This window comes from Neoarius graeffei, chromosome 4, assembly GCF_027579695.1.
Source record: "Neoarius graeffei isolate fNeoGra1 chromosome 4, fNeoGra1.pri, whole genome shotgun sequence".
Taxonomy (NCBI): domain Eukaryota; kingdom Metazoa; phylum Chordata; class Actinopteri; order Siluriformes; family Ariidae; genus Neoarius; species Neoarius graeffei.
In genome coordinates, this window is record NC_083572.1 from 93,180,092 (window position 1) to 93,206,925 (window position 26,834).

Below are 26,834 nucleotides of genomic sequence, written 5' to 3' on the forward strand. Positions count from 1 at the left end.
GGCAATAAGAGGCTGGAAAAGTTAAAGGTACAAAAAAGGAACAGCTGGAGGACCAAATTGCAACTCATTAGGTCAATTGGCAATAGGTCATTCACATGACTGGGTATAAAAAGAGCATCTTGGAGTGGCAGCGGCTCTCAGAAGTAAAGATGGGAAGAGGATCACCAATCCCCCTAATTCTGCGCCGACAAATAGTGGAGCAATATCAGAAAGGAGTTCGACAGTGTAAAATTGCAAAGAGTTTGAACATATCATCATCTACAGTGCATAATATCATCAAAAGATTCAGAGAATCTGGAAGAATCTCTGTGCGTAAGGGTCAAGGCCAGAAAACCATACTGGGTGCCCGTGATCTTCAGGCCCTTAGACGGCACTGCATCACATACAGGCATGCTTCTGTATTGGAAATCACAAAATGGGCTCAGGAATATTTCCAGAGAACATTATCTGTGAACACAATTCACCGTGCCATCCGCCGTTGCCAGCTAAAACTCTATAGCTCAAAGAAGAAGCCGTATCTAAACATGATCCAGAAGCGCAGACGTCTTCTCTGGGCCAAGGCTCTTTTAAAATGGACTGTGGCAAAGTGGAAAACTCTTCTGTGATCAGACGAATCAAAATTTGAAGTTCTTTATGGAAATCAGGGATGCCATGTCATTCGGACTAAAGAGGAGAAGGATGACCCAAGTTGTTATCAGCGCTCAGTTCAGAAGCCTGCATCTCTGATGGTATGGGGTTGCATTAGTATGTGTGGCATGGGCAGCTTACACATCTGGAAAGACACCATCAATGCTGAAAGGTATATCCAGGTTCTAGAGCAACATATGCTCCCATCCAGACGACGTCTCTTTCAGGGAAGACCTTGCATTTTCCAACATGACGATGCCAAACCACATACTGCATCAATTACAGCATCATGGCTGCATAGAAGAAGGGTCCGGGTACTGAACTGGCCAGCCTGCAGTCCAGATCTTTCACCCATAGAAAACATTTGGCGCATCATAAAACAGAAGATACGACAAAAAAGACCTAAGACAGTTGAGCAACTAGAATCCTACATTAGACAAGAATGGGTTAACATTCCTATCCCTAAACTTGAGCAACTTGTCTCCTCAGTCCCCAGACGTTTACAGACTGTTGTAAAGAGAAAAGGGGATGTCTCACAGTGGTAAACATGGCCTTGTCCCAACTTTTTTGAGATGTGGTGTTGTCATGAAATTTAAAATCACCTAATTTTTCTCTTTAAATGATACATTTTCTCAGTTTAAACATTTGATATGTCATCTATGTTCTATTCTGAATAAAATATGGAATTTTGAAACTTCCACATCATTGCATTCCATTTTTATTTACAATTTGTACTTTGTCCCAACTTTTTTGGAATCGGTGTTGTATATATTTTAGTTTTAAAATGGCATTTTAAAATGAAAACAACCTCCGTACAGATGTGCATTTTAGCTCAATATTAGAAATAATCTCTGTTCATGCTAATACACCTGAAAACGCATATCACATGATCATGCATGTAAACTGGGCATGAGTGTGCTGGTATAAACAGCTGATGCTGCTTGTTTTCTTCTGGAAAAGGGTCATGTGACAAGAAGTTTACAAATCAGGGAAGGATGTGTCATGACTGATGAGACCCAATCAGGAAGCAAACGTGTGTCATCGTTTCCAAACATCTTGGGAAGCCATGGCCTAATGGTTAGAGAAGTGGCTTTAGAGCCAAAAGGTTGCTGGTTTGATTCCCTAGACTAGTAGGAATGGCTGAAGTGCCCTTGAGCAAGGCACCTAAACCCCCAACTGCTCCCCAGGCTACTCTGGGTATGTTGTACATTGCTCTGGATAACAGTGTCTGCTAAGTGCTATTAATGTAATGTGTTGGTACCAGACAAGTTGGTTTATGTTCTTTGGGTTGAAACACTTTGTTGATAAGAGAGGTCAGAGGAAATTGGTTCAAGCTTTTTTGCCAGGAAGGATATAGTGACTCATAGCAACTCTTTACAACCATGGTGAGCAGAAAAGCATCTCAGCATGCAACAGCAGAAAAGCAGATTGGGTTCCACTCCTGCAGCCAAGAACAGGAATCTTAGAATCAAGAACAAGTTTCTATTAAAGTAGCTGGTGAGTGTATACTCTACATCTGGATTTCTGAAAATTTGCTTTGTGACAGTGTTGATTTACAGTAATAATGCACTACGCAGATAAAAGTGAATATTGAACCTGTTGTGCACTCTCCAGCCACATTTGTAATACTGGAGAAGATTGGGTTCTTTTTGCTCTCAGAACAGCCTCTAATTCTTCATGGCATGGATGACACAAGGTGTTGGACACATTCCTTTGATATTCTCGCCCACGTTGATGTGATTGCATCATATACAGTAATTAGTTAGTGCAGAGTTTGTCAGCTGCAAATCTCCTGTTCTTCAACATCCCAAAAGTGCTCTGTCAGATTCAGATCCCAGACAGGCTGTGGCATTCAAATGATACTCAGTTGGTATTAAGAGGCCCAACATGTGCCACAAAAACATTTCGCACTCCCCACAACATTACACCACCACCAGCAGCCTGAACTGCTGAAAAATGACATGATGGATTCATGCAGTTGGAACCAAATTCTGACCCTGCCATCTGCAGCACAAACCAAGATTTATCAGACCTGATGATATTTTTCGATCTTCAACTGTTCAGTTTCGGTGATCCTGTACTCATTGTAGCCTCAGAGTCCTGTTTTCTGCTGACAGGAGTGTAACCCAATGTGCTCTAATGCTGATTTAACCCATTAGCCTGAAGCATTCTGACAGTCTAGCTATTCTCCTCTGACCTAAGGGGCCCAGTGGGTGCCAAGAAAACATTCCACACATCATTACACCACCAAGAGCAACCTGAACTCTTGACTTGATTGGGTCCATATTCATTGATTCAAGTGTGACCGTACAGTTTGCGTGCTGCAGCACAAATCAGGGTTCACCACTGAGGCATTTCCACCCACAGGAATGCCGCTCAGTGAACGTTTTTTGTTTCTTGCACCATTCTGTGTAAACTCTACCAACTATTGTGGATGAAAATCCCACACTAACAACTGGCTGGTGTGAGGTGTGATGCAGCCGGACACAAAGGAGCAATATGGTTACCACAAGGCAGTTGATTATTTACCAATAGCAGCATGTCCTGAAGTGTTGTATTGTAAGTGCATGTATTAGCCTTCTGCATCTCAGGTTGGTAGCTGTCATATCATAGTGGAGAGCTGATTGGGGGGTGACCAAAACTAACTTAAAGGCGACATATTATACCCCTTTTCCACAAGTTGACTCAGTTCCCTGAGGTCTGAATGAAATGTCTGTGAAATGCTTTGGTCAAAATAACAGCCCCGTTCCAAACAGCTAATTTGAGTGTCTGTTCCTTGAAATTATAATGAGCCTCTGCTCACCCCCCCCCCCCCCCCTTCCGCCAGCCAATCAGGTAGCACTTTCCTAATAAATATTTATTCACAAAGACCATTTTCAAGTCATGAGTGGAGATACTCAGATGAGGGGGCGGGATCATTCTAATGAGCTCCACTCAGTTGATGGCTGAATAGAAAGAGGAGCCAAATCCGAAAGGCTTGTTGAAGCTCATATTTTGTGAAGTAAACAGAATAAAAGAGACTGAATGGGTGACTTATTTTAGAGTTTGTGCTTCAGTAGGCTCCAGATACCTAAAAGTGAGGGTTTTTTTTTTTAATATATATATGTCCCCTATAACGGGGGGGGCATATTTGATATTTTTAAGGACCCAATGCTGGAAGCTTAGCAGTGCTGGGGCTCAAACCCCTGACCTGCTGACTAGTAACCTAAGAACTTGACCAATGAGCCAGCACTAACCTATCCCAAAAGTTTTAACTGTCTTAACTAAGAAAAATAATCCTGAGCTTCTGAAGCATGACATAAAGGACAATGTAAAGAGCAGAGTCACTGGACCAATTTCGGGGTTTTTTTATATGAAAGTATGTCCCTTTACACACTCATCCAGAAAGGTAATTTTGCACAAGGCCATCTGTCTACAGCAGAAAAAAATAAAATAACAAAACGCGTCTGGAAAAACCCCAAGGGAGTCTGGAGCCAGATTCGTGATGTCACCTGCGGAAGCGCCAGCAGGCTGCGTGAGCTTTGCACGGTTTCAGTGCACAGCCTGTGTAGACCAAGCGCTCCCATTTCTCTCTCATTGCCCGGTCTTTTGGGAAATGATGAGTACTAATCTCATCAAGATTGGTGTCGCTACACCCTCCTACGATACATCTGTTAACCATTTTAATAATTACACGATAACGTTGAAGAAATTTGCAGAAAACCACCAGGTCGTTTTCTCAAAAACAAGCCAGCACTGACGTAGGATTCAGAGGGAGGCGTCCCGCACACGACGTCATGAAAATCAATGTTTGCCGGGAAATCCAAATGCCAAGTTTTTTCAGAGGCGGACCAATTCGCCTCAAATGGCTTGATTTCAAGTGAATTTTTCTGGTATTGCACAAGGTAAAAAAATTGCAGAGAATGCAGAATGTGACAGATATTTGACCAAAGTTTAATATAAAATAGGAGAATTACATTGATCTTGCTCCTGAATTTACCCGTGATATGCACTTTAATAAAAGGAGCAGGAATCAGGAAGCAAGTGATTTTATTTGTAAATGTTCAGAGGTTACATGCTGTCTGTTTTTTTTTTTTATTTAAATACAATCTCACTCAATTTGTGCCTACAAAAGGAACAGTATTTATTGTTTAGTTAAGCTTTTTAAAGCTTCCTAAAGAGGTTCTACTGTCTGTTATATTGGAAATATTTTAGTTTTTGGACTGATAAAGGGGCGGCACGGTAGTGTAGTGGTTAGCGCTGTTGCCTCACAGCAAGAAGGTCCGGGTTCGAGCCCCGTGGCCGGCGAGGGCCTTTCTGTGCGGAGTTTGCATGTTCTCCCCGTGTCCGCGTGGGTTTCCTCCGGGTGCTCCGGTTTCCCCCACAGTCCAAAGACATGCAGGTTAGGTTAACTGGTGACTCTAAATTGACCGTAGGTGTGAATGTGAGTGTGAATGGTTGTCTGTGTCTATGTGTCAGCCCTGTGATGACCTGGCGACTTGTCCAGGGTGTACCCCGCCTTTTGCCCATAGTCAGCTGGGATAGGCTCCAGCTTGCCTGCGACTCTATAGAACAGGATAAAGCGGCTAGAGATAATGAGATGAGATGAGACTGATAAAGGTCATTTCCCCCAAACTAGAGTCACACCATGTGGCGGAAATTCCCCTGTACAATGAGAAAAAGTCACTACCAACTTTTGAATGTGTTCAACAAAATATTTTATTCAATCAGTAACTGCTCACGTCAGTGTTGTTGTTGGGGCAGCATGGTGGTGTAGTGGTTAGCGCTGTCGCCTCACAGCAAGAAGGTCCAGGTTCGAGCCCCGGGGCCGGCGAGGGCCTTTCTGTGCGGAGCTTGCATGTTCTCCCCGTGTACTTGTGGGTTTCCTCCGGGTGCTCTGGTTTCCCCCACAGTCCAAAGACATGCAGGTTAGGTTAACTGGTGACTCTAAATTGACTGTAGGTGTGAGTGTGAATGGTTGTCTATGTGTCAGCCCTGTGATGACCTGGCAACTTGTCCAGGCTGTACCCCGCCTCTCGCCCATAGTCAGCTGGGATAGGCTCCAGCTTGCCTGCGACCCTGTAGAACAGGATAAAGCGGCTACAGATAATGAGATGAGATGAGTGTTGTTGTCGAGTCACTAAACCTCGAGTCAATTTTTGAGTCAAGACCAAGACTCCAACCGCACCATTTGACGGTGGCTGTTTTAGCGCCATTAACATTAGTTTGTTCCTGAACATGACGTATGAACAGGTGACTATGCATTCTCTTTGCCAGGGAGTGTGAGGTATTCTGTTGGCACGGTGGTGTAGTGGTTAGCACTGTCGCCTCACAGCAAGAAGGTTCTAGGTTTGAATCCAGCGGCTGGCAAGGGCCTTTCTGTGTGGAGTTTGCATGTTCTCCCTGTGTCTGCGTGGGTTTCCCCCACAGTCCAAAAAACATGCAGTTAGGTTGATGTGGGGTGGCCTTGAACAAGGTACCTGGCCCCTGACTGCTCCCCAGATGCTCTGGTGTGGCTGCCCACTGCTCTGTGTGCATGTGTTCACTGCTTCTGATGGGTTAAATGCAGAGGATTAATTTCACTGTGCATGTGACAAATAAAGGTTTCTTCTTCTTCTGTCAGAGATGTTTGGGAGACAGATGTAAGTGAAGAAGGTAAACAATCCGGAACAGCAGGCAAAATCATGAAACAGGCTATCGTAGACTCGGCAGAATCAAAGATGAGAAACAGGAAATCAGGGATCAGGAAACCAAACAAGGAAATAAGGCTCGGTAATGTGTCAGCAATGCAACTCAATACTTCGCAAAGTAAGTGTGTTTTCACAGTTTTTATATCAGTGCGCTGGTTGCACCTTAATCTTGTGCAGGTGCGAGTCGTTTACGGCGCGTGCGCTGTCCAGAGCGTGCCCGAGAGTCTATCTGATGCATGCACCAAGGTGCGCAGGTGTGACACTCTTGCATGAAATTAGTTCAAAATGAATGTAGATATAAATCTCTTATGCCAAATTATGGCATGTTACCAAAAATAAAGGAAAAATCCGAGTCCTCGTTTCCAATTTACGAGTCCGAGTTATCAGTGCTCAAGTATGAGTCGAGTCACGAGTCCTTAAAATTAGGGCACGAGTCGGACTCAAGTCTGAGTCTTGGACTCGAGTACGACAAGCCTGGTTTCATGTCTGCGTCGCCATTCTGACCTTACTAATCATATACCGCAGAGTGTGATGAGGGGTGAGACAGAAGCTTGGCGTATATGTTGCACTTTCATGAATTATTCATTTCATCATTATTTTTATTCATGGAGTAAAGAACTAAGAAATCAGCATCATATTGGATGGCAGAATACACTGATTTTCATATTTTCCTATTTTAACACTGCTTCCTATCCTCTTCACCACTGTCTTCTTCTCATCACGTATCCCCATATTATCTCATCCATTTCAGTCCTCTTTTACGTCTTCTTGCCCTTGCTTGTCTGGACCGATTCTCTTCTGAGCAGTCGGTAACTTCTCCAAAAATATACAACTCATTGAGATCATAAAATTCATTTCCACATTTTCTAAAAACATCCGACTCTGTGCCGAGTTTCCCAAAAGCATCGTAGCACAAAGATCATCATTAAATGGTAGAGCGAGCAGCACAATGAACACTCTCTCTCCTAGTTAAGATGCTCTTAGCGTTAAGAGGCTTTTAGAAAACCCACCACTGTTCTTTCTCAGATTTGAACTGTTCACAAAACAGTTAGTATGTTAATAAATCCTGATTTTTTTCCACATCGCTAAAAGTTGGGTATTGAAAATCTTCGGAATAAAGTGAGAAATAAACACACTGGAGCATGCTCTTACAGGAAAATAATCAACGATGTGGTGGTGCGATGAAGCCTGATGTGAAGTTGACTCACTGTTTCTACCCTGAGGTTGAATGTTTTCCAATAACTGCATGTCCTGAGGTGCTTTATTCCTTTCATACCACAGCAATTTGCCTTACAGTTTTTATTTATTCAAAACAACATATACTTTTTATCCAGTTACATTTCATGTCGTGGAACATTTGGAAACATTTGTTCTTGTTATCGCTTACATTATGGCAGGTGTAATATACCAGTCTCTCTTTTTCCGTTCTCTTGAAGTTAATGAGACAAAATAAAAACAGCTCGTCATGTTACTGAGAAACTCCACAGTCCTCCATGTTAAAGACTTTCTTGTGTCGGAAAATTTAAAGCAACAGCTTTACCTCTGTAACAAAGCATTGACGCTGGAGACGACATTGTAACTTGAGAAATAATAACATTTATTACAACTAGCACGGTAACATTAACCTGTGATTGAGTTACTGCCAAAACTACAACCCCGATTCCAAAAAAGTTGGGACAAATTACAAATTGTAAATAAAAATGGAATGCAATGATGTGGAAGTTTCAAAATTCCATATTTTATTCAGAATAGTACATAGATGACATATCAAATGTTTAAACTGAGAAAATGTATCGTTTAAAGAGAAAAATTAGGTGATTTTAAATTTCATGACAACAACACATCTCAAAAAAGTTGGGACAAGCCATGTTTACCACTGTGAGACATCCCCTTTTCTCTTTACAACAGTCTGTAAACGTCTGGGGACTGAGGAGACAAGTTGCTCAAGTTTAGGGATAGGAATGTTAACCCATTCTTGTCTAATGTAGGATTCTAGTTGCTCAACTGTCTTAGGTCTTTTTTGTCGTATCTTCCGTTTTATGATGCGCCAAATGTTTTCACTGGGTGAAAGATCTGGACTGCAGGCTGGCCAGTTCAGTACCCGGACCCTTCTTCTACGCAGCCATGATGCTGTAATTGATGCAGTATGTGGTTTGGCATTGTCATGTTGGAAAATGCAAGGTCTTCCCTGAAAGAGACGTCGTCTGGATGGGAGCATATGTTGCTCTAGAACCTGGATATACCTTTCAGCATTGATGGTGTCTTTCCAGATGTGTAAGCTGCCCATGCCACACGCACTAATGCAACCCCATACCATCAGAGATGCAGGCTTCTGAACTGAGCGCTGATAACAACTTGGGTCGTCCTTCTCCTCTTTAGTCCGAATGACACGGCGTCCCTGATTTCCATAAAGAACTTCAAATTTTGATTCGTCTGACCACAGAACAGTTTTCCACTTTGCCACAGTCCATTTTAAATGAGCCTTGGCCCAGAGAAGACGTCTGCGCTTCTGGATCATGTTTAGATACGGCTTCTTCTTTGAACTATAGAGTTTTAGCTGGCAACGGCAGATGGCACGGTGAATTGTGTTCACAGATAATGTTCTCTGGAAATATTCCTGAGCCCATTTTGTGATTTCCAATACAGAAGCATGCCTGTATGTGATGCAGTGCCGTCTAAGGGCCCGAAGATCACGGGCACCCAGTATGGTTTTCCGGCCTTGACCCTTACGCACAGAGATTCTTCCAGATTCTCTGAATCTTTTGATGATATTATGCACTGTAGATGATGATATGTTCAAACTCTTTGCAATTTTACACTGTCGAACTCCTTTCTGATATTGCTCCACTATTTGTCGGTGCAGAATTAGGGGGATTGGTGATCCTCTTCCCATCTTTACTTCTGAGAGCCGCTGCCACTCCAAGATGCTCTTTTTATACCCAGTCATGTTAATGACCTATTGCCAAATGACCTAATGAGTTGCAATTTGGTCCTCCAGCTGTTCCTTTTTTGTACCTTTAACTTTTCCAGCCTCTTATTGCCCCTGTCCCAACTTTTTTGAGATGTGTTGCTGTCATGAAATTTCGAATGAGCCAATATTTGGCATGAAATTTCAAAATGTCTCACTTGTGACATTTGATCTGTTGTCTATGTTCTATTGTGAATACAATATCAGTTTTTGAGATTTGTAAATTATTGCATTCCGTTTTTATTTACAATTTGTACTTTGCCCCAACTTTTTTGGAATCGGGGTTGTAGAAGGGCACTTGGGAGAGCGCATATCTCCACCAAGCCACATATTAAAATATCCAGATGTTTACTGTGTTTTCATACATATTCAAATTTGCATCAAAATCTAATCAATTATTCTTTGAACATATATTAAAATACTACTATTGACCTTTAAAGCACTGAATGATCACGTGCCACAGTTCCTGAGCGAACTTCTGGTCCTTTATGATCCGCCACACCTACTTAGATCAAAAGGTGCAGGCTATCTGCTGGTACCTCGTATAGTGAAGGCTACATCAGGGGGCAGAGCCTTTTCTTACAAAGTCCCACAGTTATGGAACAGCCTTCCAAGTAGTGTTCGGGAATCAGACACAGTCTCAGCGTTTAAGTCTCGGCTGAAAACATATCTGTTTAGTCAAGCCTTTTGTTAATAGTGTTTATGAGGTAAAGGAGTAGATCTGGAGGGTCGTCAGGCATAGAGTGTTTTGGTAAACTGGGATGTTTGGATGCTGTCAGTCCCCCACTCACTCAAGTTTGTTGATGGTGTAGTGGCTCCTGCTTTATGTCCCGGGGCTCCCTCATGGCTGTGTTACCTTCTGGCTCTCTCTTTTAGTTATGCTGTCATAGTTAGTTGCCGTAGTCCCTGCTTGCACTCACCGCAAAATATATACTGTTCCTACTTATTCAGGTGACATTGGGCATACCTAACAACCTGTGTTTTCTCTCTCTTTTTCTCCCCCCTTTCTATCACTCTGAGTTACATGTCAATCCTGAGATCGAGGTGCTGACCTCTTCTGCTCCTCGGACCTGCCTGATCCATCCTGATACCCTAGGTCTGGTTGGAGTCTCATCACATTGCTCCTGTGGAGGACGGCCCCATATGGACAGGTGAAAGTCGCACTTGGAGGACGCTCTGGACTCTTACAGTAATGCTTTTATGGCTGAGGACTACAGTTGACTTGCTAACTTTAGGACTGCAGTTGTCATGAACAGTTTTGCACTCAAGTTTCCATCAATAAAGAGTTATAACATCAATGAAACAGACTTCATGCTAAAACTGTTAAAAATGTTATAATCACATTGTCATCACCCAATTGAGGACGGGTTCCCTTTTGAGTCTGGTTCCTCTCGAGGTTTCTTCCTCATGTCGTCTGAGGGAGTTTTTCCTTGCCACCGTCACCACAGGCTTGCTCATTGGGGATAGATTAAGAATAAAATTAGCTCGTGTTTAAAGTCATTCAAATTCTGTAAAGCTGCTTTGCGACAATGTCTATTGTTAAAAGCATTATAAAAATAAACTTGACTTGACTTTGAACCATGGTCCACCTTTCCTCAACATTTCATCAAAATCTATTCACTCTGTTTTGAGTTACGTTGGGAAAAGACAAAAAAAGGCGAAAGCAAAAACGTAACCTCCTCCAACAAAGTTGACGGAGGCAACAACAGCCAGAGATGATTTTATAGGAAATTAATCCACACCTTGTGACCAATCAGAACGATCAGAGGCAGCCATGGCCTACACTTTAAAGAAGGAGCCTTGGGTCTAAAGGGTTGCTGGTTTGATTCCCAGTCAGAAAAAATCATGGCTGAAGCACCTTTGAGTAAGGCACCTAACCCCGAACTGCTCCGCAGGTAGTGCGTGTGTGTGCACTCATTGTACATCGCTCTGGATAAGAGCGTCTGCTAAATGCCTGTAATGTAATGAAGAATTCAACAGAGTTTTGGTAGAATTATTCAATCTCAAGCAGTTTGTACAGTATAGCCATATTCATAAATTAATTAGATTATGGAAATTATATCAGTGGATTTCTTTTTCAGGAAGAGAAGAGCCGAGCAGAGCAAAGAGTAAGCAAGAAGTAAGAGTGAAGGTGAAAAAGACAGAAACAGAGCCAGGCAGACAGACAGAGTGCCTATGGGTACATTTCCGAAATGGCTGTCGTGTGGTGGTGGTTACAGAGTCACCGGCCAATCATAACCTCCCTCATAAACCCAGGCTGGAAAATCTTATTCGACTGAGCCATAGTTACTTAAAGCCATTGTTCAACTTCAGTCAAGTAATTAATTTACATTTGAAGATTTATTTTCAATGGAACAGTGGTATTTTTGATGAAGCTTCAGAACTCAAAATACCAAAAAAAAAAAAAAGTGTTGCCAGGCAAAACAAACCTCACCCAGCAGCACTTATTTTATACCTATATGTTGATAATGGTAGTATTTCTCAGTCATTGTTATAGTCCTATGACAATACATGACCTTGAGTTTGACCTTTCAAGGTCACTCAAGGTCAAAGATCATGGTGCCAAATGAAAGGCCATATGAGAGTTCCTATATGCTCATAATAGTAAACATCTGTCTATCGGCAACTGTTTTTGAGTTATAATAGAAAATGTTATTTTGACCGATGACCTTGACCCCCCTGACCTTTAACCCCTAACCACTATAGCCTCAGTCACAACCGGCCATACGTGCTCCTACGGCCGGTCTACGTGCAAAAAACGCAAGAAATGCACGGAGGGCGCGCGTGACGTGCTGATTTTCGAGCCGTAGACTGGCCGCAGACCAGCCGAAGAGGTTCTTTGTCATGTCAAACAAACTCTACGGGCGCTTACGTTTTTTTCAGGTTGCAAGACAAACTTACGGCCAACGTGCGTCTTTCTCCATGAACAAAAAAACCGCAGCGATTTGGGAAACGCCAAAAATCGCACGGCCAAAAAAATCGTACGTCCGGTTGTGACCTAGGCTTATAGAGACTGTTCCATCATGCAGCATTGGGTTGGAAGCAGAATTGAAAGATGCAAGTTTTGGTTTGAAGTCAAAACAATGAAATTTGAAGAAAGTTATTGCCAAAAAACCCTAAAAAACTTTTACTTTTCCAGTGCCCTTGACCCAATCACCCCCAAAATTTAATCAGGTAATCTACGGACCATTGCCCACCTATCATGAAAATTTGAAGTCAGTCAGTGTAAACTTATAGGCCTTTGAAAACCCATGACCTTGACCTTCCAAGGTCACTCAAGGCCAAAGATCATGGTGCCAACTGAAAGCCCATATGGGACTTCTTGTATGTTGATAATGCTAAACATCTGGCTATCATTAACCATTTTAAAGTTATAGCCCTTTGAAAACCCATGACCTTCAGTTTGACCTTTCAAGGTTACAGATCATGGTGCGGCGGCACGGTGGTGTAGTGGTTAGCGCTGTCGCCTCACAGCAAGAAGGTCCTGGGTTCGAGCCCCGGGGCCGGCGAGGGCCTTTCTGTGCGGAGTTTGCATGTTCTCCCCGTGTCCGCGTGGGTTTCCTCCGGGTGCTCCGGTTTCCCCCACAGTCCAAAGACATGCAGGTTAGGTTAACTGGTGACTCTAAATTGACCGTAGGTGTGAATGTGAGTGTGAATGGTTGTCTGTGTCTATGTGTCGGCCCTGTGATGACCTGGCGACTTGTCCAGGGTGTACCCCGCCTTTCGCCCGTAGTCAGCTGGGATAGGCTCCAGCTTGCCTGCGACCCTGTAGAAGGATAAAGCGGCTAGAGATAATGAGATGAGATGAGATCATGGTGCCAAATGAAAGGCCATATGGGAGTTCCTATATGCTCATAATAGTAAACATCTGTCTATCGGCAACCGTTTTTGAGTTATAATGGAAAATGTGTTATTTTGACCAAAAGGTTGACCTTTCCGGTGACCTGATTACCCCCAAAATTTAATCAGGTAATCTACGGACCATTACCCACCTGCACTGAAAATTTGAAGTCAAGCGGTGCAACCGTCTAGACGCAAGATTGTTAACAGACAGAAACACACGCAAACAAACCGATTACAATACCTCGCCCAGTTTACTCCGTCATGGGTGAGGTTTAAAAAAAAAAAAAAGAAAACCAAACCCACACTGTCGAAACACCTATGTACATATGGGCGCGTGCGCACAAAAATCCTTGAACACTTTCCATTGATTACATCTAATGAACACCATGTATACACCTGAAGTGAACTGTTACTTTAACCTCAGTAACCAAAAGGAAACACTAACTAGATATCCGGGGATACAGAAATGACAGGGGCGATTTCTCAGAGACAACAAGGGAAGCCGAGCTTCCCCTAAAATTCTCTCCCCAAACTGCGGTGTCTACGACGTTGAATTCTCATTAAAACAATAACTTGCATAACATAATATATGCCCAAGACTGTATTTATGTTCATAACTATCCTGTAACTTATTTGAGTGATGTCTGACGAACTTTCAGTTCGCTACGAGAATCACCTTTGCTGCCAGGCTGTAACCTTTCTTATTTCAATGGGCTCTATGGACTGGCAGCAGTGTTGCCAGATTGGGCGGTTTTAAGTGCATTTTGGCAGGTTTTGAATATATTTTGGGATGGAAAACGTCAGCAGTATCTGGCAACACTGACTGGCAGCCGGGTATCCGTTGCAGTCTACGAGACGGCTCTGAACAGCCAATTTCGGCTAGTTGTTACTGGTTAAAATAAACAAAATCATTACTTCCAGGGAAGCAGGGCTTCTCTGGGACTAAACGAGACAGTGGGAGGGACAAGAAGCCGGGCTGATAAAGGATTATTGGAGGTAGTGTTTGAAAGACATGAGGAGGGCAGTACTTCGGCGAGGAACACGGAAGTATGATCAGTCAGTCCCTAGCGGATGTCGAGAAAGTGTAGTCGTGTGCCAAAGTGCTGTCCGAATTTCTTTTCATATAAACGGTTCTTCTCATTGATGTCTCTGTACATTACTCTGTAAATAAATGTAAATATTACTCGTTGTGCTCCGTTAACTTTCATCCATTCTATCAGTTTGATCATTCGTGAATTCACTCGTTTATTTCATTTGTAGTTCAATCTGGTTGTAGGCTAGCTTGAGCCTTATTGGGATCTGCAGTGCTAGCTGCTAACAGAAATTGGTGAAGTCTCTGGAAAGCACAACCAGCTGGTATGACAGGGTCACAGACCATTTTCTGGAAAAGGAGCGGAGGGCAGAATTTGTGTATAAATAGTGTTCATGTTCATGAATGTGAAGTGTGTATATTGTTCAGTAATGTTAAGAGAATGGTGGGCTCTGTGTTATAGGTTATACCTGGGTATAATATTCAAGGTTCTGTGTGTTGCATAGCCTACCTGGTTATGAATTTCCAGACTGTGTTGCAGAAGATGTTCAAGGATGTGTTGCACAGCTGGGTGTTGTGTTAAAGACTCTGTGTTGCATATCAGGGTATGACGTTCAAGCCTCTTCGTTGAATAGCCAGTGATTTTTGGATGTTTGATATTTTTGATTAAGGATATGAGGCACTAGCCTGGCAAGCCAGACTATAACATGAAATGTACAAGCAAAAATACTTTCTGCCACTAGGTAGGGTTGTCTAGTTCACTGTGCTAATGGGGCACACTTTTCTATGCTTTGATATCCGGCCTACAGGTTTTACGATGAATGCGTAAAATGGGCTTCCCCTGTTTTAAAAACCAGCAGCCGCCACTGAGAAACGAGTTCCGTCTGTCCGGTCACATTTTCAGGCCATATCTTTTAAACTACTGAAGATATCATGAAACTTTGTATACATATCAAGCAACATGTGAACTGGTGCCTTTTGCTATTTTGGACTTTTGGGGGGGGAAAAAAAAAAAAAGCATTTTTCAAATTTTTCATAAAAAATTGATTTTGACTTTATTTCTAAGAGCACTGTTTCCGGAGCATATATCCAAAACTATTCATGATACGGATTTGAAACTTGGTATACATGTTAAGGTGATGTAGATGTGCCTTTTCATACTAAGAAATTTGAGAAATTAATTTTTCCTGTTTCCATGGAAACTGTTTCAGACTTAGTCTCTCAGGGTAGGTTGTGTTTCTGGAGCAGAACTTGAAAACTATGAGTGGTATGGTCTTGAAAGTTCGTATGTGCGTTGATTAAGTAATGTATATGTGCCTTTTGATGCTAAGAAAATGTGAGAAATTTAAATTTTTAGCTCACCTGGACCAAAAGGTCCAGCAGGTTTATGCCATGGGCTGCTGAAGGTCAGTGTAAAAAGATAGGGTTGGTTTCCTGCAGCAGAACTTGAAAAACGTGGCAAATAACATCTTGAAACTTGGTACAGAGGGTGGGGGACATAGATAGCATGGTCTTCTTGTTTTTTTTTTTTGGTAAATAAGCAGAAGGGTGTCACGGCACTGTAGTGGTTAGCACTGTTGCCTCACAGTAAGGTTCTGGGTTTGAGCCCACTGGCTGACAAAGGCCTTTCTGTGCGGAGTTTGCATGTTCTCCAAGTGTCTACGTGGGTTTCCTCCGGGTGCTCCGGTTTCCCCCACAGTCCAAAGACATGCAGGTTAGGCTAATTGGTGACTAAATTGACTGTAGGTGTGAACGGTTGAGAGGAGAAAGACCCTCTATAATAATCCAGTAGAAAGCAACCAGAAACCACTACTGTAATGTTCCTGAAAGACTTTGATGGCCGAAGCAGTCAGCTGCCATATCACTGTAGTGATATCCATTTTAGCATGGGAGGGAAATAAGCAGCGTTGTCATGAGGTCAAAACCATTAGATATTTCTGTCCTTTTTGGGACATGGATCCCCACCAGGATAACACCCCACTCCTCGAGACAGACAAACACACATGCTGACAGGAAGTCACCTCATCAAGAGTTTCAGAAGTATTTATTGTACATTTTTGAAAATATTGACAATATCTCTTAGAAATCTGATTTCTTCCAGTTCGGTTTGATTTGTTCATGAACATGTTCACCATGTAAAGTCCTCAGAGTCTATACTGATCTTCATTACTACCTCTAGAACTGTACTGTTCCAGTATAGCTGTGTGGAGCTGCAGGAGGGCAGAATATCATGGTTTTAAAAAAAAAAAAAAAAAAAAAAACCACACACCCCGGAAGGTGTAGAATGTGGTATAAAGAGCCTTGGCTATTGATCTTCACTTTCTCGGTGTCCTGGGAAACATTTACGTGTTTCACGCTATGAACAAAGGCTGGATAAAATGCCTTGGTGCTGATCATACAGATTAACCCACGTACCATTCTGATTACATTATATTACATTCATGCATGTTCCTATTCTAGGACAAAACCAGCATTTATATAAAAATAAGTTTTGCAAAAATAAATAGATTGATTTGGATTAGACAAGGCCCCTGAAAGCCTCATTCCTTCATCTTATTGCACTGTATGTCACATTGTCTCCCAGCCTGACAGAACAAGGGAGAAAGGAGGAGAGGGGAAAACGGCTTCGGTTTTCAGATATTGATCTCATGGCTCACAGTCCGTTTTTGACATGCTCATGGATTCCAGTCTCGTCGATGATCAGAGCTGGGTGGAATTCTTTTCCCTGCACCAGTTTCTCCAACCCCTGCGCATCAACAAAACACATCCTGTTAGTTACTTGCAAAGATCTGAAACTCCCACAATGCATCCAGACACACCAATCAGCCATAAAAACACTGACAGGTGAAGTGAAGAACATTGATTCACTCATTACAATGGCACCTGTCAAGGGTGGGATATATTAGGCAGCAAGAGAACAGTCAGTTCTTGAAGTTGATGTGTTGGAAGCAGGAAGAATGGGCAAGCGTAAGGATCTGAGTGACTTTGACAAGGACCAAATTGTGATGCCTTGGTCTGAATATCTCCAAAATGACACATCTTGTAGGGTGTTCCTGGCATGCAGTAGTTCGTGCCTACCAAAAGTGGTCCAAGGAAGGACAACCAGTGAACTGGTGACAGGGTCATGGGTGTCAAAGGCCCATTGATTCATATGGGGCATGAAGGCTCGCCCATATGGTCCAATCCCACAGAAGAGCTACTTGAGCACAAACTGCTAAAAAGGTTAATGCTGATACATTTCTCTTATCCAGCATTATCCTTGTCAAAATCAGAAAAAGCTTTATTGCCAAGCAATTGTTGCAACTACAAGGGGGTCGCTGGTCATGTTTACGAGGCCGGCAGTGGTAGGAAAGAAACTGTTTGTGGTGTGAGGTTTTGGTCTTGATGGACTGCAGCCTCCTGCCAGAGGGGAGTGTCTCAAACAGTTTATGTCCGGAGTGGGAGGGATCAGCTCAGATCTTTCCTGCACACCTCAGCATCCTGGAGGCGAACAGGTCCTCAAGCAAACAGGCAGGCTGCAGCCGGTCACCTTTTCTGCCAAGCGAATGATACCCTGCAGTCTACCCTTGTTCCTGGCAGAGGCAGCAGTGTACCAGATGGTGATGAGGGGAGGATGGACTCCGATCCTTACCCTTGCCCATTTTTCCTGCTTCCAACACATCAACTTCAAAAACTGACTTCTCTTGCTGCCTAATATATCCCACCCCTTGACAGGTACCACCGTTATGAGAATCAACATTATTTCACTTCATCTCTCAGTGGTCATATGACTGACTGGTATAGATTTCTCATCCATCACCAGTTACTGAATAAGGTGCTTAAAATAACGCTGGATCAGACTACACACTTATTAGTGCCATCAATTCTCGCCAGGTCTTGGTTAGGAGACTGGCAACCCTTCAAGTTTGACTTCGACCAATCATCGTTCATGTCCTTGTGTGTTATTGAAGAGGAGGGTCAAGAAATTGCCAATCATGGCATTGCATCAAGGAACACACTGTAGGAGGAACTGTCAAACTAGATGTGAAAAGCAAAATATTCTGACACTCTAGACTTTTCTTTGGCATGTCATGGGGCATCCCAGACACCCCATGACATCACACTTCAAAGTCTGTTCCTCGTGTCCAACTATATTTATATTTGGACTTGACACTGGAAACTTGTCAGCCATGAAAAAAATTGGGCTGAACTTGTGTTGTATGTTCCCAGCACATGCTAACCAAATTATATTTCGTTAGTATTAAAATCAACTAAACTAGATAGAGACTGCGACTAAAGTCACTGTAATTTGTGCTAGCTGACCTTCGTCAATTGAAGGTCAAGGAAAAAAGTTGTGCCCTGCCACCCTGAACACAAACACTGATTGACTGAACCCCCCCCCCAATTTTTCATGGATCATTCCAGTTCAGTGATCCAGATCAGCACCAAAAGTCATAGCAATGTAATTCAGCCCAGAGATATTCTTCACGTGAAATTTGATGATTGGTTGAAAACTGGGGGAGAAATAGCATCCTAAAAACATTAGAATAATAAAAGTAGAAATATCCTGAGTGAGGATAACAATTTGCGGTACCACTGCTAGCGCAAATTAATACACCTTGCCTTCAATGGGTTCAGAAAAGGTCAATTCATACCAAAACACATTCCTCAGAAGGAATACAGTTTGCCAAACAATACTGCGTACAAGTTACATCAGGTGTGAATTCTAGATAACTGTCCCAGGCAAACAACTCTAGTCCTTTTTTTTTTTTTTAAATGAAAAAAAAAAAAAAGCCTTTCTGGAGACTTTTCTTACCTCTCCTCCATAGGACACAAGTGGAGAGATCTCACATTTAATTGGCAGGTCAGTTCCATCCTTCAGACTGGAAAATACAGAGGGTTAAAATCATTTAAAACTTGAACAATTAAGTAAATCTGAGGAGTAATCAAAGATCGGAGTACGCTGCATGTAAAAGGATTCATTGGTTATTGGAAAGTCCATTGCACTCATGACTGAGTGAATGGTTGTGCATCAGGATCAGCGGTGGACAAATCATGAACTGATTACTCGCCCATTTGGGATGTGGAAGCTCCAATGTGCTTCTCTGTCCTACATAAGGTTTGTCCCAATGTCCAATTAATTCCAAGGAAGTTTCAAGCTATGCGCTGGAGTGTTCTGGAGCCTTGCTTTTTACTCCACAAGCGTTTAAGTGCATGGTGTCTAACAGTTTTTGTTCTGCACTCAATTGGATTTGTTCCCAGATCTCTTCGTTTTCCTCATTCTGATAAGGCAGAATATGAATTGGGGCAATTTAACATGTCTAGTAATAATGGATCCTAACAACTAGACCTCGCGTATAGTTTTAACGTTTACAGGGATTCGGAAAAAAAAGTGTAGCTTCAGTTTATTTAGTGCTTAAAGGGGAACTGAAGTCATTTGTAAACTTGCTTTACATCTTAATTAACATGTTATTCAATTACGTTTTCGGTTTTAGTAACCTTATATCGTGACTCGTATTGGCAACTAAATATTATACTTATCAGCCTATTTGTTTTTTTAGCCGTGTTGAATTTAGTTCGTTTGGTCCACGGCAGGCGTCGCTTATCCGCGCAATCTTTGTGAGACTTGTGTGAGACTTCAAAACGTGAAGTGTCAGCGCTGCCATTTTGAAAACTTTTCCAAACAAAATATTGCACAAAAACGAGTTTAAATGACGATTACTGCCTACTTTTTTTTTCCCCCCAAACTTTCCTGATTGCTATCAAAACAAACAAAAAACTTCCGGCTTGATTACATCAGCATTCGAAAGAGGGCACGCGTGTCTTTCGACAACGTTGGCAGATGTTGGTCACTTTGATTTCTGCTGTACGTTTTACTTCCGTCCTACGATGTCTCGCACAGGTCTCAACGAATCTCATTTATGGCCATTGCTTTGATATATGGACTGATATTACAGAGCATATTTCAAAAACTCATAACTTGCTCTAGCGGTGACAAAATAGCGATCAAAAATGCATTCTGATATTTAGTGAGATAAATAGAATTTTGATTAAAAAAATTGCCTTCAGTTCTCCTTTAATTATAGCATAGATCCTAGCATACTGGCAGTCTAGCGGTATAATAAATAAATCCTATCAAATTTACAGCAAAATTTTAACAGTTGTATGAAATACTAAAGTATAATTCAAGTCAGAGTAGGTCTTCTGATGATATGCATCTAATAAAAGATGTAGCCTGCTCTTTAAATCTTGAAACATGGCGTGTTTTCACAACGCAGGCTAGCAATTGGTTCCATACTGGAATAGTTCTAATAATATTTAAAAAAAAAAAAAAAAAAAAAAAAAAGGTTAATACGAGTTTATTCTAGCAGAAACTTGTCGATAATTAATTAGTGGTGTAATCATCCTGTTCTAAAATATGGTTCAAGTTCTCCTGGGAAATTGATATTTATTTTAAATGTGTTGAATCTTGAGAAAAAAAAAAAAAAAACCCACACAAGATAATTTATAAGTCTCTGTTTTTCCAGTGAAATCCAATTGAATTGTTGGAGCATCGCAGGGACGCTGCTGGAACGGCAGTAGTCGTTCATCACAATCTCTTTTCAGTTTATTTATTTAGTGACGAAATAAATTAGCGTAGTACGTTCCAGAGCATTTGCACCACTGAACTTTTCAAACCAATTGGAGTGTGTTACACTTGAACATGCACATCAAAATAGTTTTGTTGAAGGAGTAATTTCTCTCTCTGGTTGGTCTTTCCTCAGCTGATGGCTTTAGAAACAGGCGACTGAACCTGCTCACTTGCTTGCTGCTACAAAAACACCCACCCACACAATTTGCTTGTCCCAGAACAGGCTGGTGATTTGTCCACCACTGAACATTCAGAGATTACCAGAACACCACTGATTTCCCATGACCCAAAAGTTCATGACTCCAGTCATCCACACTACTGGTGATTTAAAAACAAAAAACGTTGCCTTCACTTGCCCTCATGAAGTGCTGAAGAGATTAGGAAAGAGAACTTGAAGAGAAGAGAAAGGATAGCACCATTCCGTTACGGTAGCGAATGAGCTGTGCCGACACGGACTGTAAAGCATGCCCGGCGCCCTCTTCCCAGCATGCGTCATTCTGCCCGTTAGCATCTACTGTCTGCAGGAGAACAAGTTACGAGCAGTAGGTTGAGAATACCAACCTTCACCGCACACCAGAAGGAGAGCCCAACTCTCCCCACCTCCTCAGCTGGATTCTCTACCACCTACTGGCTGTTAAACTATTAAACGGAGAAGAAGCGAAAAGCCCCATCACCATGCACTACCATAGAACCACAGAAATAGTTACTTCTGGCTGCCATCGGGTGGGAGAGCCCCTGCTGGTCCAGGTCTAGAAATGTTACACAGGAAATAAAAGGGTCAAAATGGTGGCCTGGGCTGGGAGAGAAAAACACTGGACATGCAGTAAAAAACAGACTCAAGAGGAACGGAGCATTGAACTCCGTCTGAGTACAAAACACACAACCCAAGGACCGCATTTGTTTTAGTTTTCCATGATGTTTACTTGTTGTCCGAGAGGTTTGTATTTATTTTCTTGCCCAGAGTGTTTGAATTTGTTGACTTGTTGTCCAACATGTTTGAACTTTGTAATATTATATCCAAAGTTTGTATGCATGTGAAAAATTTAAAAAAAAAAAAAAAAAAAAAAAGGTGTCTTTCGCATACACTTATGAAAATTTATTTATTTTTCGCAGTCAAAATCCTGCGCTCTGACTGGCTGGCGAGCGGGTCCGTATCCTACGGTTCAGACCCTGGTTACAGACCTCTGGCGGCTCGCTCGTTCACAAACAGTAGCATTTTTTGTCAACATTTTTTTTTTATAAGATTTATTTAAAAGATTATCAAAAAAAAAAATTAAAATAATATATATATATATATATAAAAAATCTCATACATTTTTGCCAGCATTTCTCAGGAAAATAGCATTAATTTTACAGCATGGATAGCAATGACGACAGTCTTCACAGCAAAAGTAAAGAAATAAAATAAAACTTTAGGAGAAAGCTAAAAACCTGTAACTGTTCCTAACGCCAAGCAAAAACATGGCTGAATCCTGAATGACTCCTATTTGTATAAATAGGGGACTACATAGGCGGCAAAATGTAGTTTTTTTTCCTGCCATGGAAGTGCACTTGTATACCGAGGAGGAAGCAATTTGCATTACAACCGTGAATGAGGATTCAAAATAGCGGTTCGGCTCGGTTTTCCCTTTCGGGCGCTCTCGTTTTCTGTTAAAATTTGGTAAAGAAAAAAAATACATTATTTACCAGCTTAAGGTCGGTCCGTATGGTGAAATACCGTGACCTCGGTCTTGAACACAGACTTCGACCCAGAGGGCCTCGCTCAGTACTTTCAAGACCTCGGTCACGGTATTTCACGATACGGACCTCCCAGCTGGTAAATAATATTTATTCTGAGCTCTCGGCCCTACGGTCCATCATCAGGGACAAACATCAACAAACTAGTTTAATTGAAAATAACTACTACTAAAAAAAGTCACACACGACCTGAGGACTGCATTTGTTTATTAGTTTTCCGTGAGGTTTACTTGTATTTGTTTATTTTCATACAAACGAGATGTTTGTATTTGTTTATTTGTTGCTTTCTGTTGGACTGGAACACAAACTTGAGTTTGAGGACGATGACAGACATCATAATCATTTTGCTAAAAGGTCAGTGTATAACGGGATCGGCTTATGATATGCATCATGTAACGGTGTTAAACGATTTGGTTTAATTAATTACCAATTTTTTTTTTTTTTTAAAACATAGACCAAAGAGAGCTGCATTTAACAAAAAGTCACCATGAGGCGAACCTCAGACCCACACAAGCAGAATGAAACCGTACATTTGCATGAGAATGAATAGGATTAATCAGTTTATAAAAATATATTTAAAAAAACAAATGAACAGTCTGTTCTTTAAAAAGCATAATCCTTTTGTAAATAATTAGCCGTATATTTTACACAGTAAATGCCACAGCTAACGATACCATAACTGGGGCATTTTCATATCTACCATCGATCAGTCCGGTCTATATAAACTCCTGTAGTGTTAGAGGTTCTGATTGTGGCTCCAGGAGAAGTGGTCATGTCAACAAATGACATTACATTAACGGTATGACAATTTCAGACATTTATACTGTACATTTCAGTGTATAATGCAGGATTGTAATATTTAAAAAAAAAAAAAAAAACCCAGGAATAGAAGGAAAACAGGGGAAAAAGAGATGGGATTTTATCTCCCTCATGAGATGTTGCTGACCTGGGTATAGCAGGCACACGGGTTCCGTTCTCGTCGATGAAATGCCCACCAGCGTTGAGGATCCAGCGGTGATGCAGGGACATGAGGGCGTGGCGTGCGGTCGTGGGATTGTCCTTCCCATCCTGACTGTCTGCATTCTTCAGCGGAGAAAACTCATCCTCTCTCAGCACCTCATACACCACAAACCTCCTAAAACCCAGGAGGGGGAGAGAAAAGAGGAAAAAAAAAAAAAAAAAAAAAAAAGATTCAAAGCTGGTCGTGAGTGCAATACTGCGCCTGCTTTACTTTCCAGCACCACAAAAAAAAAAAGTTTCTCTTCATGTTTATATTTATAAAGGCAATGAAGGAAAGAAGGGACATGCATGTTATATTTTCCTACACCATTTCTACCAACAGCCTTTTATTTCACTCAGACAGGGTACAGGAAAGGAGGGGGGGAAAAAAAGGCACTCACTTGGCGAACTGGAAGATGTCGAACACAAATTTTTCCATCTTGATTCCGTTGGGTTTTTCGGGTTTGACCTGCTCGCCTTGTGCGTCCACGTAGGGGATTTTCTTCCGAGCCACATGGTGCTGTAGCTGAGGCTCATGGGTACTGAAAGACAGTGTCGAAGAGGCAGAAGCCAAAGACAAACATGGGAAAAGTGAAAAACGGTCTTTCTATTAGAAGATCAGATGCATTACAATGAGAGAGCAGGTCTGGCAAAACCATCAAACCAGCTTGGGTTTAAAAACACCAGACTAAAAGTGCAGATGTTCCTTTCTCGCCTTTACCTCATAGTCCGATTCCGCTCCGTCCTGCTTAATATTTACAAGATGGCAAGCTGACTGGAAACCCCTCATAAAACTCCCGTTTTAACAGGGGAATGAGATATAGTATGTTGCCTAGCAACAAAGTACACCCTGCATTTCATGCTCATTGAAGAAATTCAAGAGACACGAATGACTAAAGAATTCCCCCCCCCCCCCAAATTGACAGTTCACTCACTTGACGACGTCTTTGAGGAAGGAAAGGGTGAAGAAATGATTGGCCACGTTGCCGGCGTTAAACATGAGTCGTCCGTCGGCGCTGCGCTTCTCTGCCGTCGCTAGTGTAATTTCGCTGTACTCTACGACTTGGTACCACCCATCGACTTTACAGACCACGCCCACTGCCTCAGTAGGATTGGTTTTCTCCACCACCTGCCAATGAAGAGACGACCAGTGAGGAGTTTTGCAAAAGCGTCACAGCACAAAAAGGGGTTAAATGGTCGAGCAAGCATCACACAGAGCACTCTAAAAACTTGTACTTCATTTAAAAAAAAAAAAAATCATTAAAAAGTATCAGTATGCATATTATCTCATCTCCTTATCTCTAGCCGCTTTACCCTTCTACAGGGTCGCAGGCAAGCTGGAGCCTATCCCAGCTGACTACAGGCGAAAGGCGGGGTACACCCTGGACAAGTCGCCAGGTCATCACAGGGCTGACACATAGACACAGACAACCATTCACACTCACATTCACACCTACGGTCAATTTAGAGTCACCAGTTAACCTAACCTGCATGTCTTTGGACTGTGGGGGAAACCGGAGCACCCGGAGGAAACCCACGCGGACACGGGGAGAACATGCAAACTCCGCACAGAAAGGCCCTCGCTGGTCCCGGGGCTCGAACCCAGGACCTTCTTGCTGTGAGGCGACAGTGCTAACCACTACACCACCGTGCCGCCCAGTATGCACATTAGTCACCAAGAAATAGTTCATTAGCAAGAGAGAATTTTACCCATGTATTACTTATGTCATTGTGCAACTGTTTCTCGTTTCCCAAAAGCAAAATTGATTCGTTAGTTTTTTGCTTTGAGATTCGTTTGTGTTTCACACTGTACATAATTAACATACTGGGGGGGGGGGGGGGGCTACATGTAAAACTCAAATACAGCAACGAGAGAGAGGGGAAAAAAAAAAACTTCAGTTTTATTCTATCCATATTCACTGGATTTTGAGAAACAAGAGCATTTTTATTTTTAGTAAATTCAATTTAAAAAAAGAAACCCCACCCCACCTTTACACAAAGCGTCCAACAAAATTTCTGCTTCGGCGGACTTCTTAAAAACCTATTGATGGCGGCACGAATTGACTTTAGTGTTTTTTTTTTTTTTTTTTGGAGAAAACACCATCTTGCTGTCATGCCAAGGTATAGAATAGCTTTAGACATTTATTAAAATGTCCCAGGAAGAATTAAGTGATGTCATTTTCAAACTTTTGAGCTTCTGAACCAGTTTAAAATTATATTATAATAAATAATAACCCACACACCCCACCACATTTTTGTGCTTAAAGCTGAAGAACGTAAGCAAACCGGCAAAAGTTACAGTAGCAATTTGTGAAAAATGCTATTATAATAATTCTTGGGAAAAAAAAAAAATTACGTTCTTACCATCAAATACTTTCATTCCATATTTTGTTGCATTTTGTGTGGTTTTGTTTTCGAGTAGTTTTTATTTCATCCTCGGTTCGTTCAGAAACGCGCTCCGCCATTTTGTTTCTCTCTACTCACGGTATACGAGCTGATATCCTAGTAGTAGAGTAGCCAATCAGAGCATACGGTTGCTCATATCCAGTGAATGTGGATAGAATAACAAGCATTAGTATTAGTCTTCATGTCACAGCCAGTGTTTATTCCCTTTGTTTGTCAGTCCAAATAACCAGAATGCACACATTTCTCGAGGTCTAAAGCCCAGTCCATTGGCCCAGTTTAAAAGCTCACATCCAGAAGAAAAAAAATAAAAAAAAAAAATCCCACAACCCCCCCCCCCCCAAAAAAAATAAAACCCCACACAGTACGTTTTGTTCACTTCCTGCAGTTGAGCCGATTCAGAGTTGAATCGCTTTCTTGCTGCGTTTCAGAAGCTCTCTCTTGGAATCGGACCCAGCTGCTTTGGTTGACACTGGAGTGTGATTGGGGTGGTTTTTTTGGCACCAAAGAAAACGCACTATTTAAATGGACCAAGTGCTGAGGATGTGAAAGCAGCCTTAAACATGAGGAAACGATCATAATTAGATTCCAACACACACAGGTACTCTTCCTCTTCAGCCACACTGAGGCCACTATTATTGATGCCAGAGTGAAATTCCATCTCCTCCTCTCCTTACCTCAAGTCTGCATCAAATTAAAACAAAAGAAAACAGAAAAACCACACACAATCCTTCTGGCAGTAACAAATTACACGTTCTTGCTTGATGATGGGTTACCATCGGGGGAGAAGGAGGAGGCATCGAGTTAGAGCCAGACTAACTGCGTGGTTTACAAATTACAAAAGGGTGGGTGGGTTCAAGTCATAAAGCGACTGCTTAATTACTAGTGCTAGTCTGAACCCAGGAATCATAAACCTCTTAAACCCTAAACGTTTGAATTTGTGCATAT

The 26,834-nt window shown here is 42.0% G+C and overlaps 1 protein-coding gene across 4 annotated transcripts in view; it reads right to left on the reverse strand.

The window, feature by feature from the left end:
• Positions 1 to 16,162: 16,162 nt before the first annotated feature.
• The window catches only part of uap1 (UDP-N-acetylglucosamine pyrophosphorylase 1), a 42,289-nt gene continuing 31,617 nt past the window's right edge, over positions 16,163 to 26,834 (reverse strand). For 2 of the 4 annotated variants that reach the window (XM_060920029.1, XM_060920028.1), the window contains exons 6-11: positions 24,419 to 24,612; positions 23,885 to 24,025; positions 23,431 to 23,619; positions 21,455 to 21,496; positions 18,933 to 18,999; positions 16,163 to 16,883 (exon numbers count right to left, since the gene is read on the reverse strand). In XM_060920029.1, coding sequence (XP_060776012.1) covers positions 16,791 to 16,883; positions 18,933 to 18,999; positions 21,455 to 21,496; positions 23,431 to 23,619; positions 23,885 to 24,025; positions 24,419 to 24,612 — 726 coding nt within the window. In that variant the 3' untranslated portion in view covers positions 16,163 to 16,790. The remainder of the gene's footprint in view (positions 16,884 to 18,932; positions 19,000 to 21,454; positions 21,497 to 23,430; positions 23,620 to 23,884; positions 24,026 to 24,418; positions 24,613 to 26,834) is intronic. The other 2 variants (XM_060920030.1, XM_060920031.1) reach the window with 1 other exon arrangement.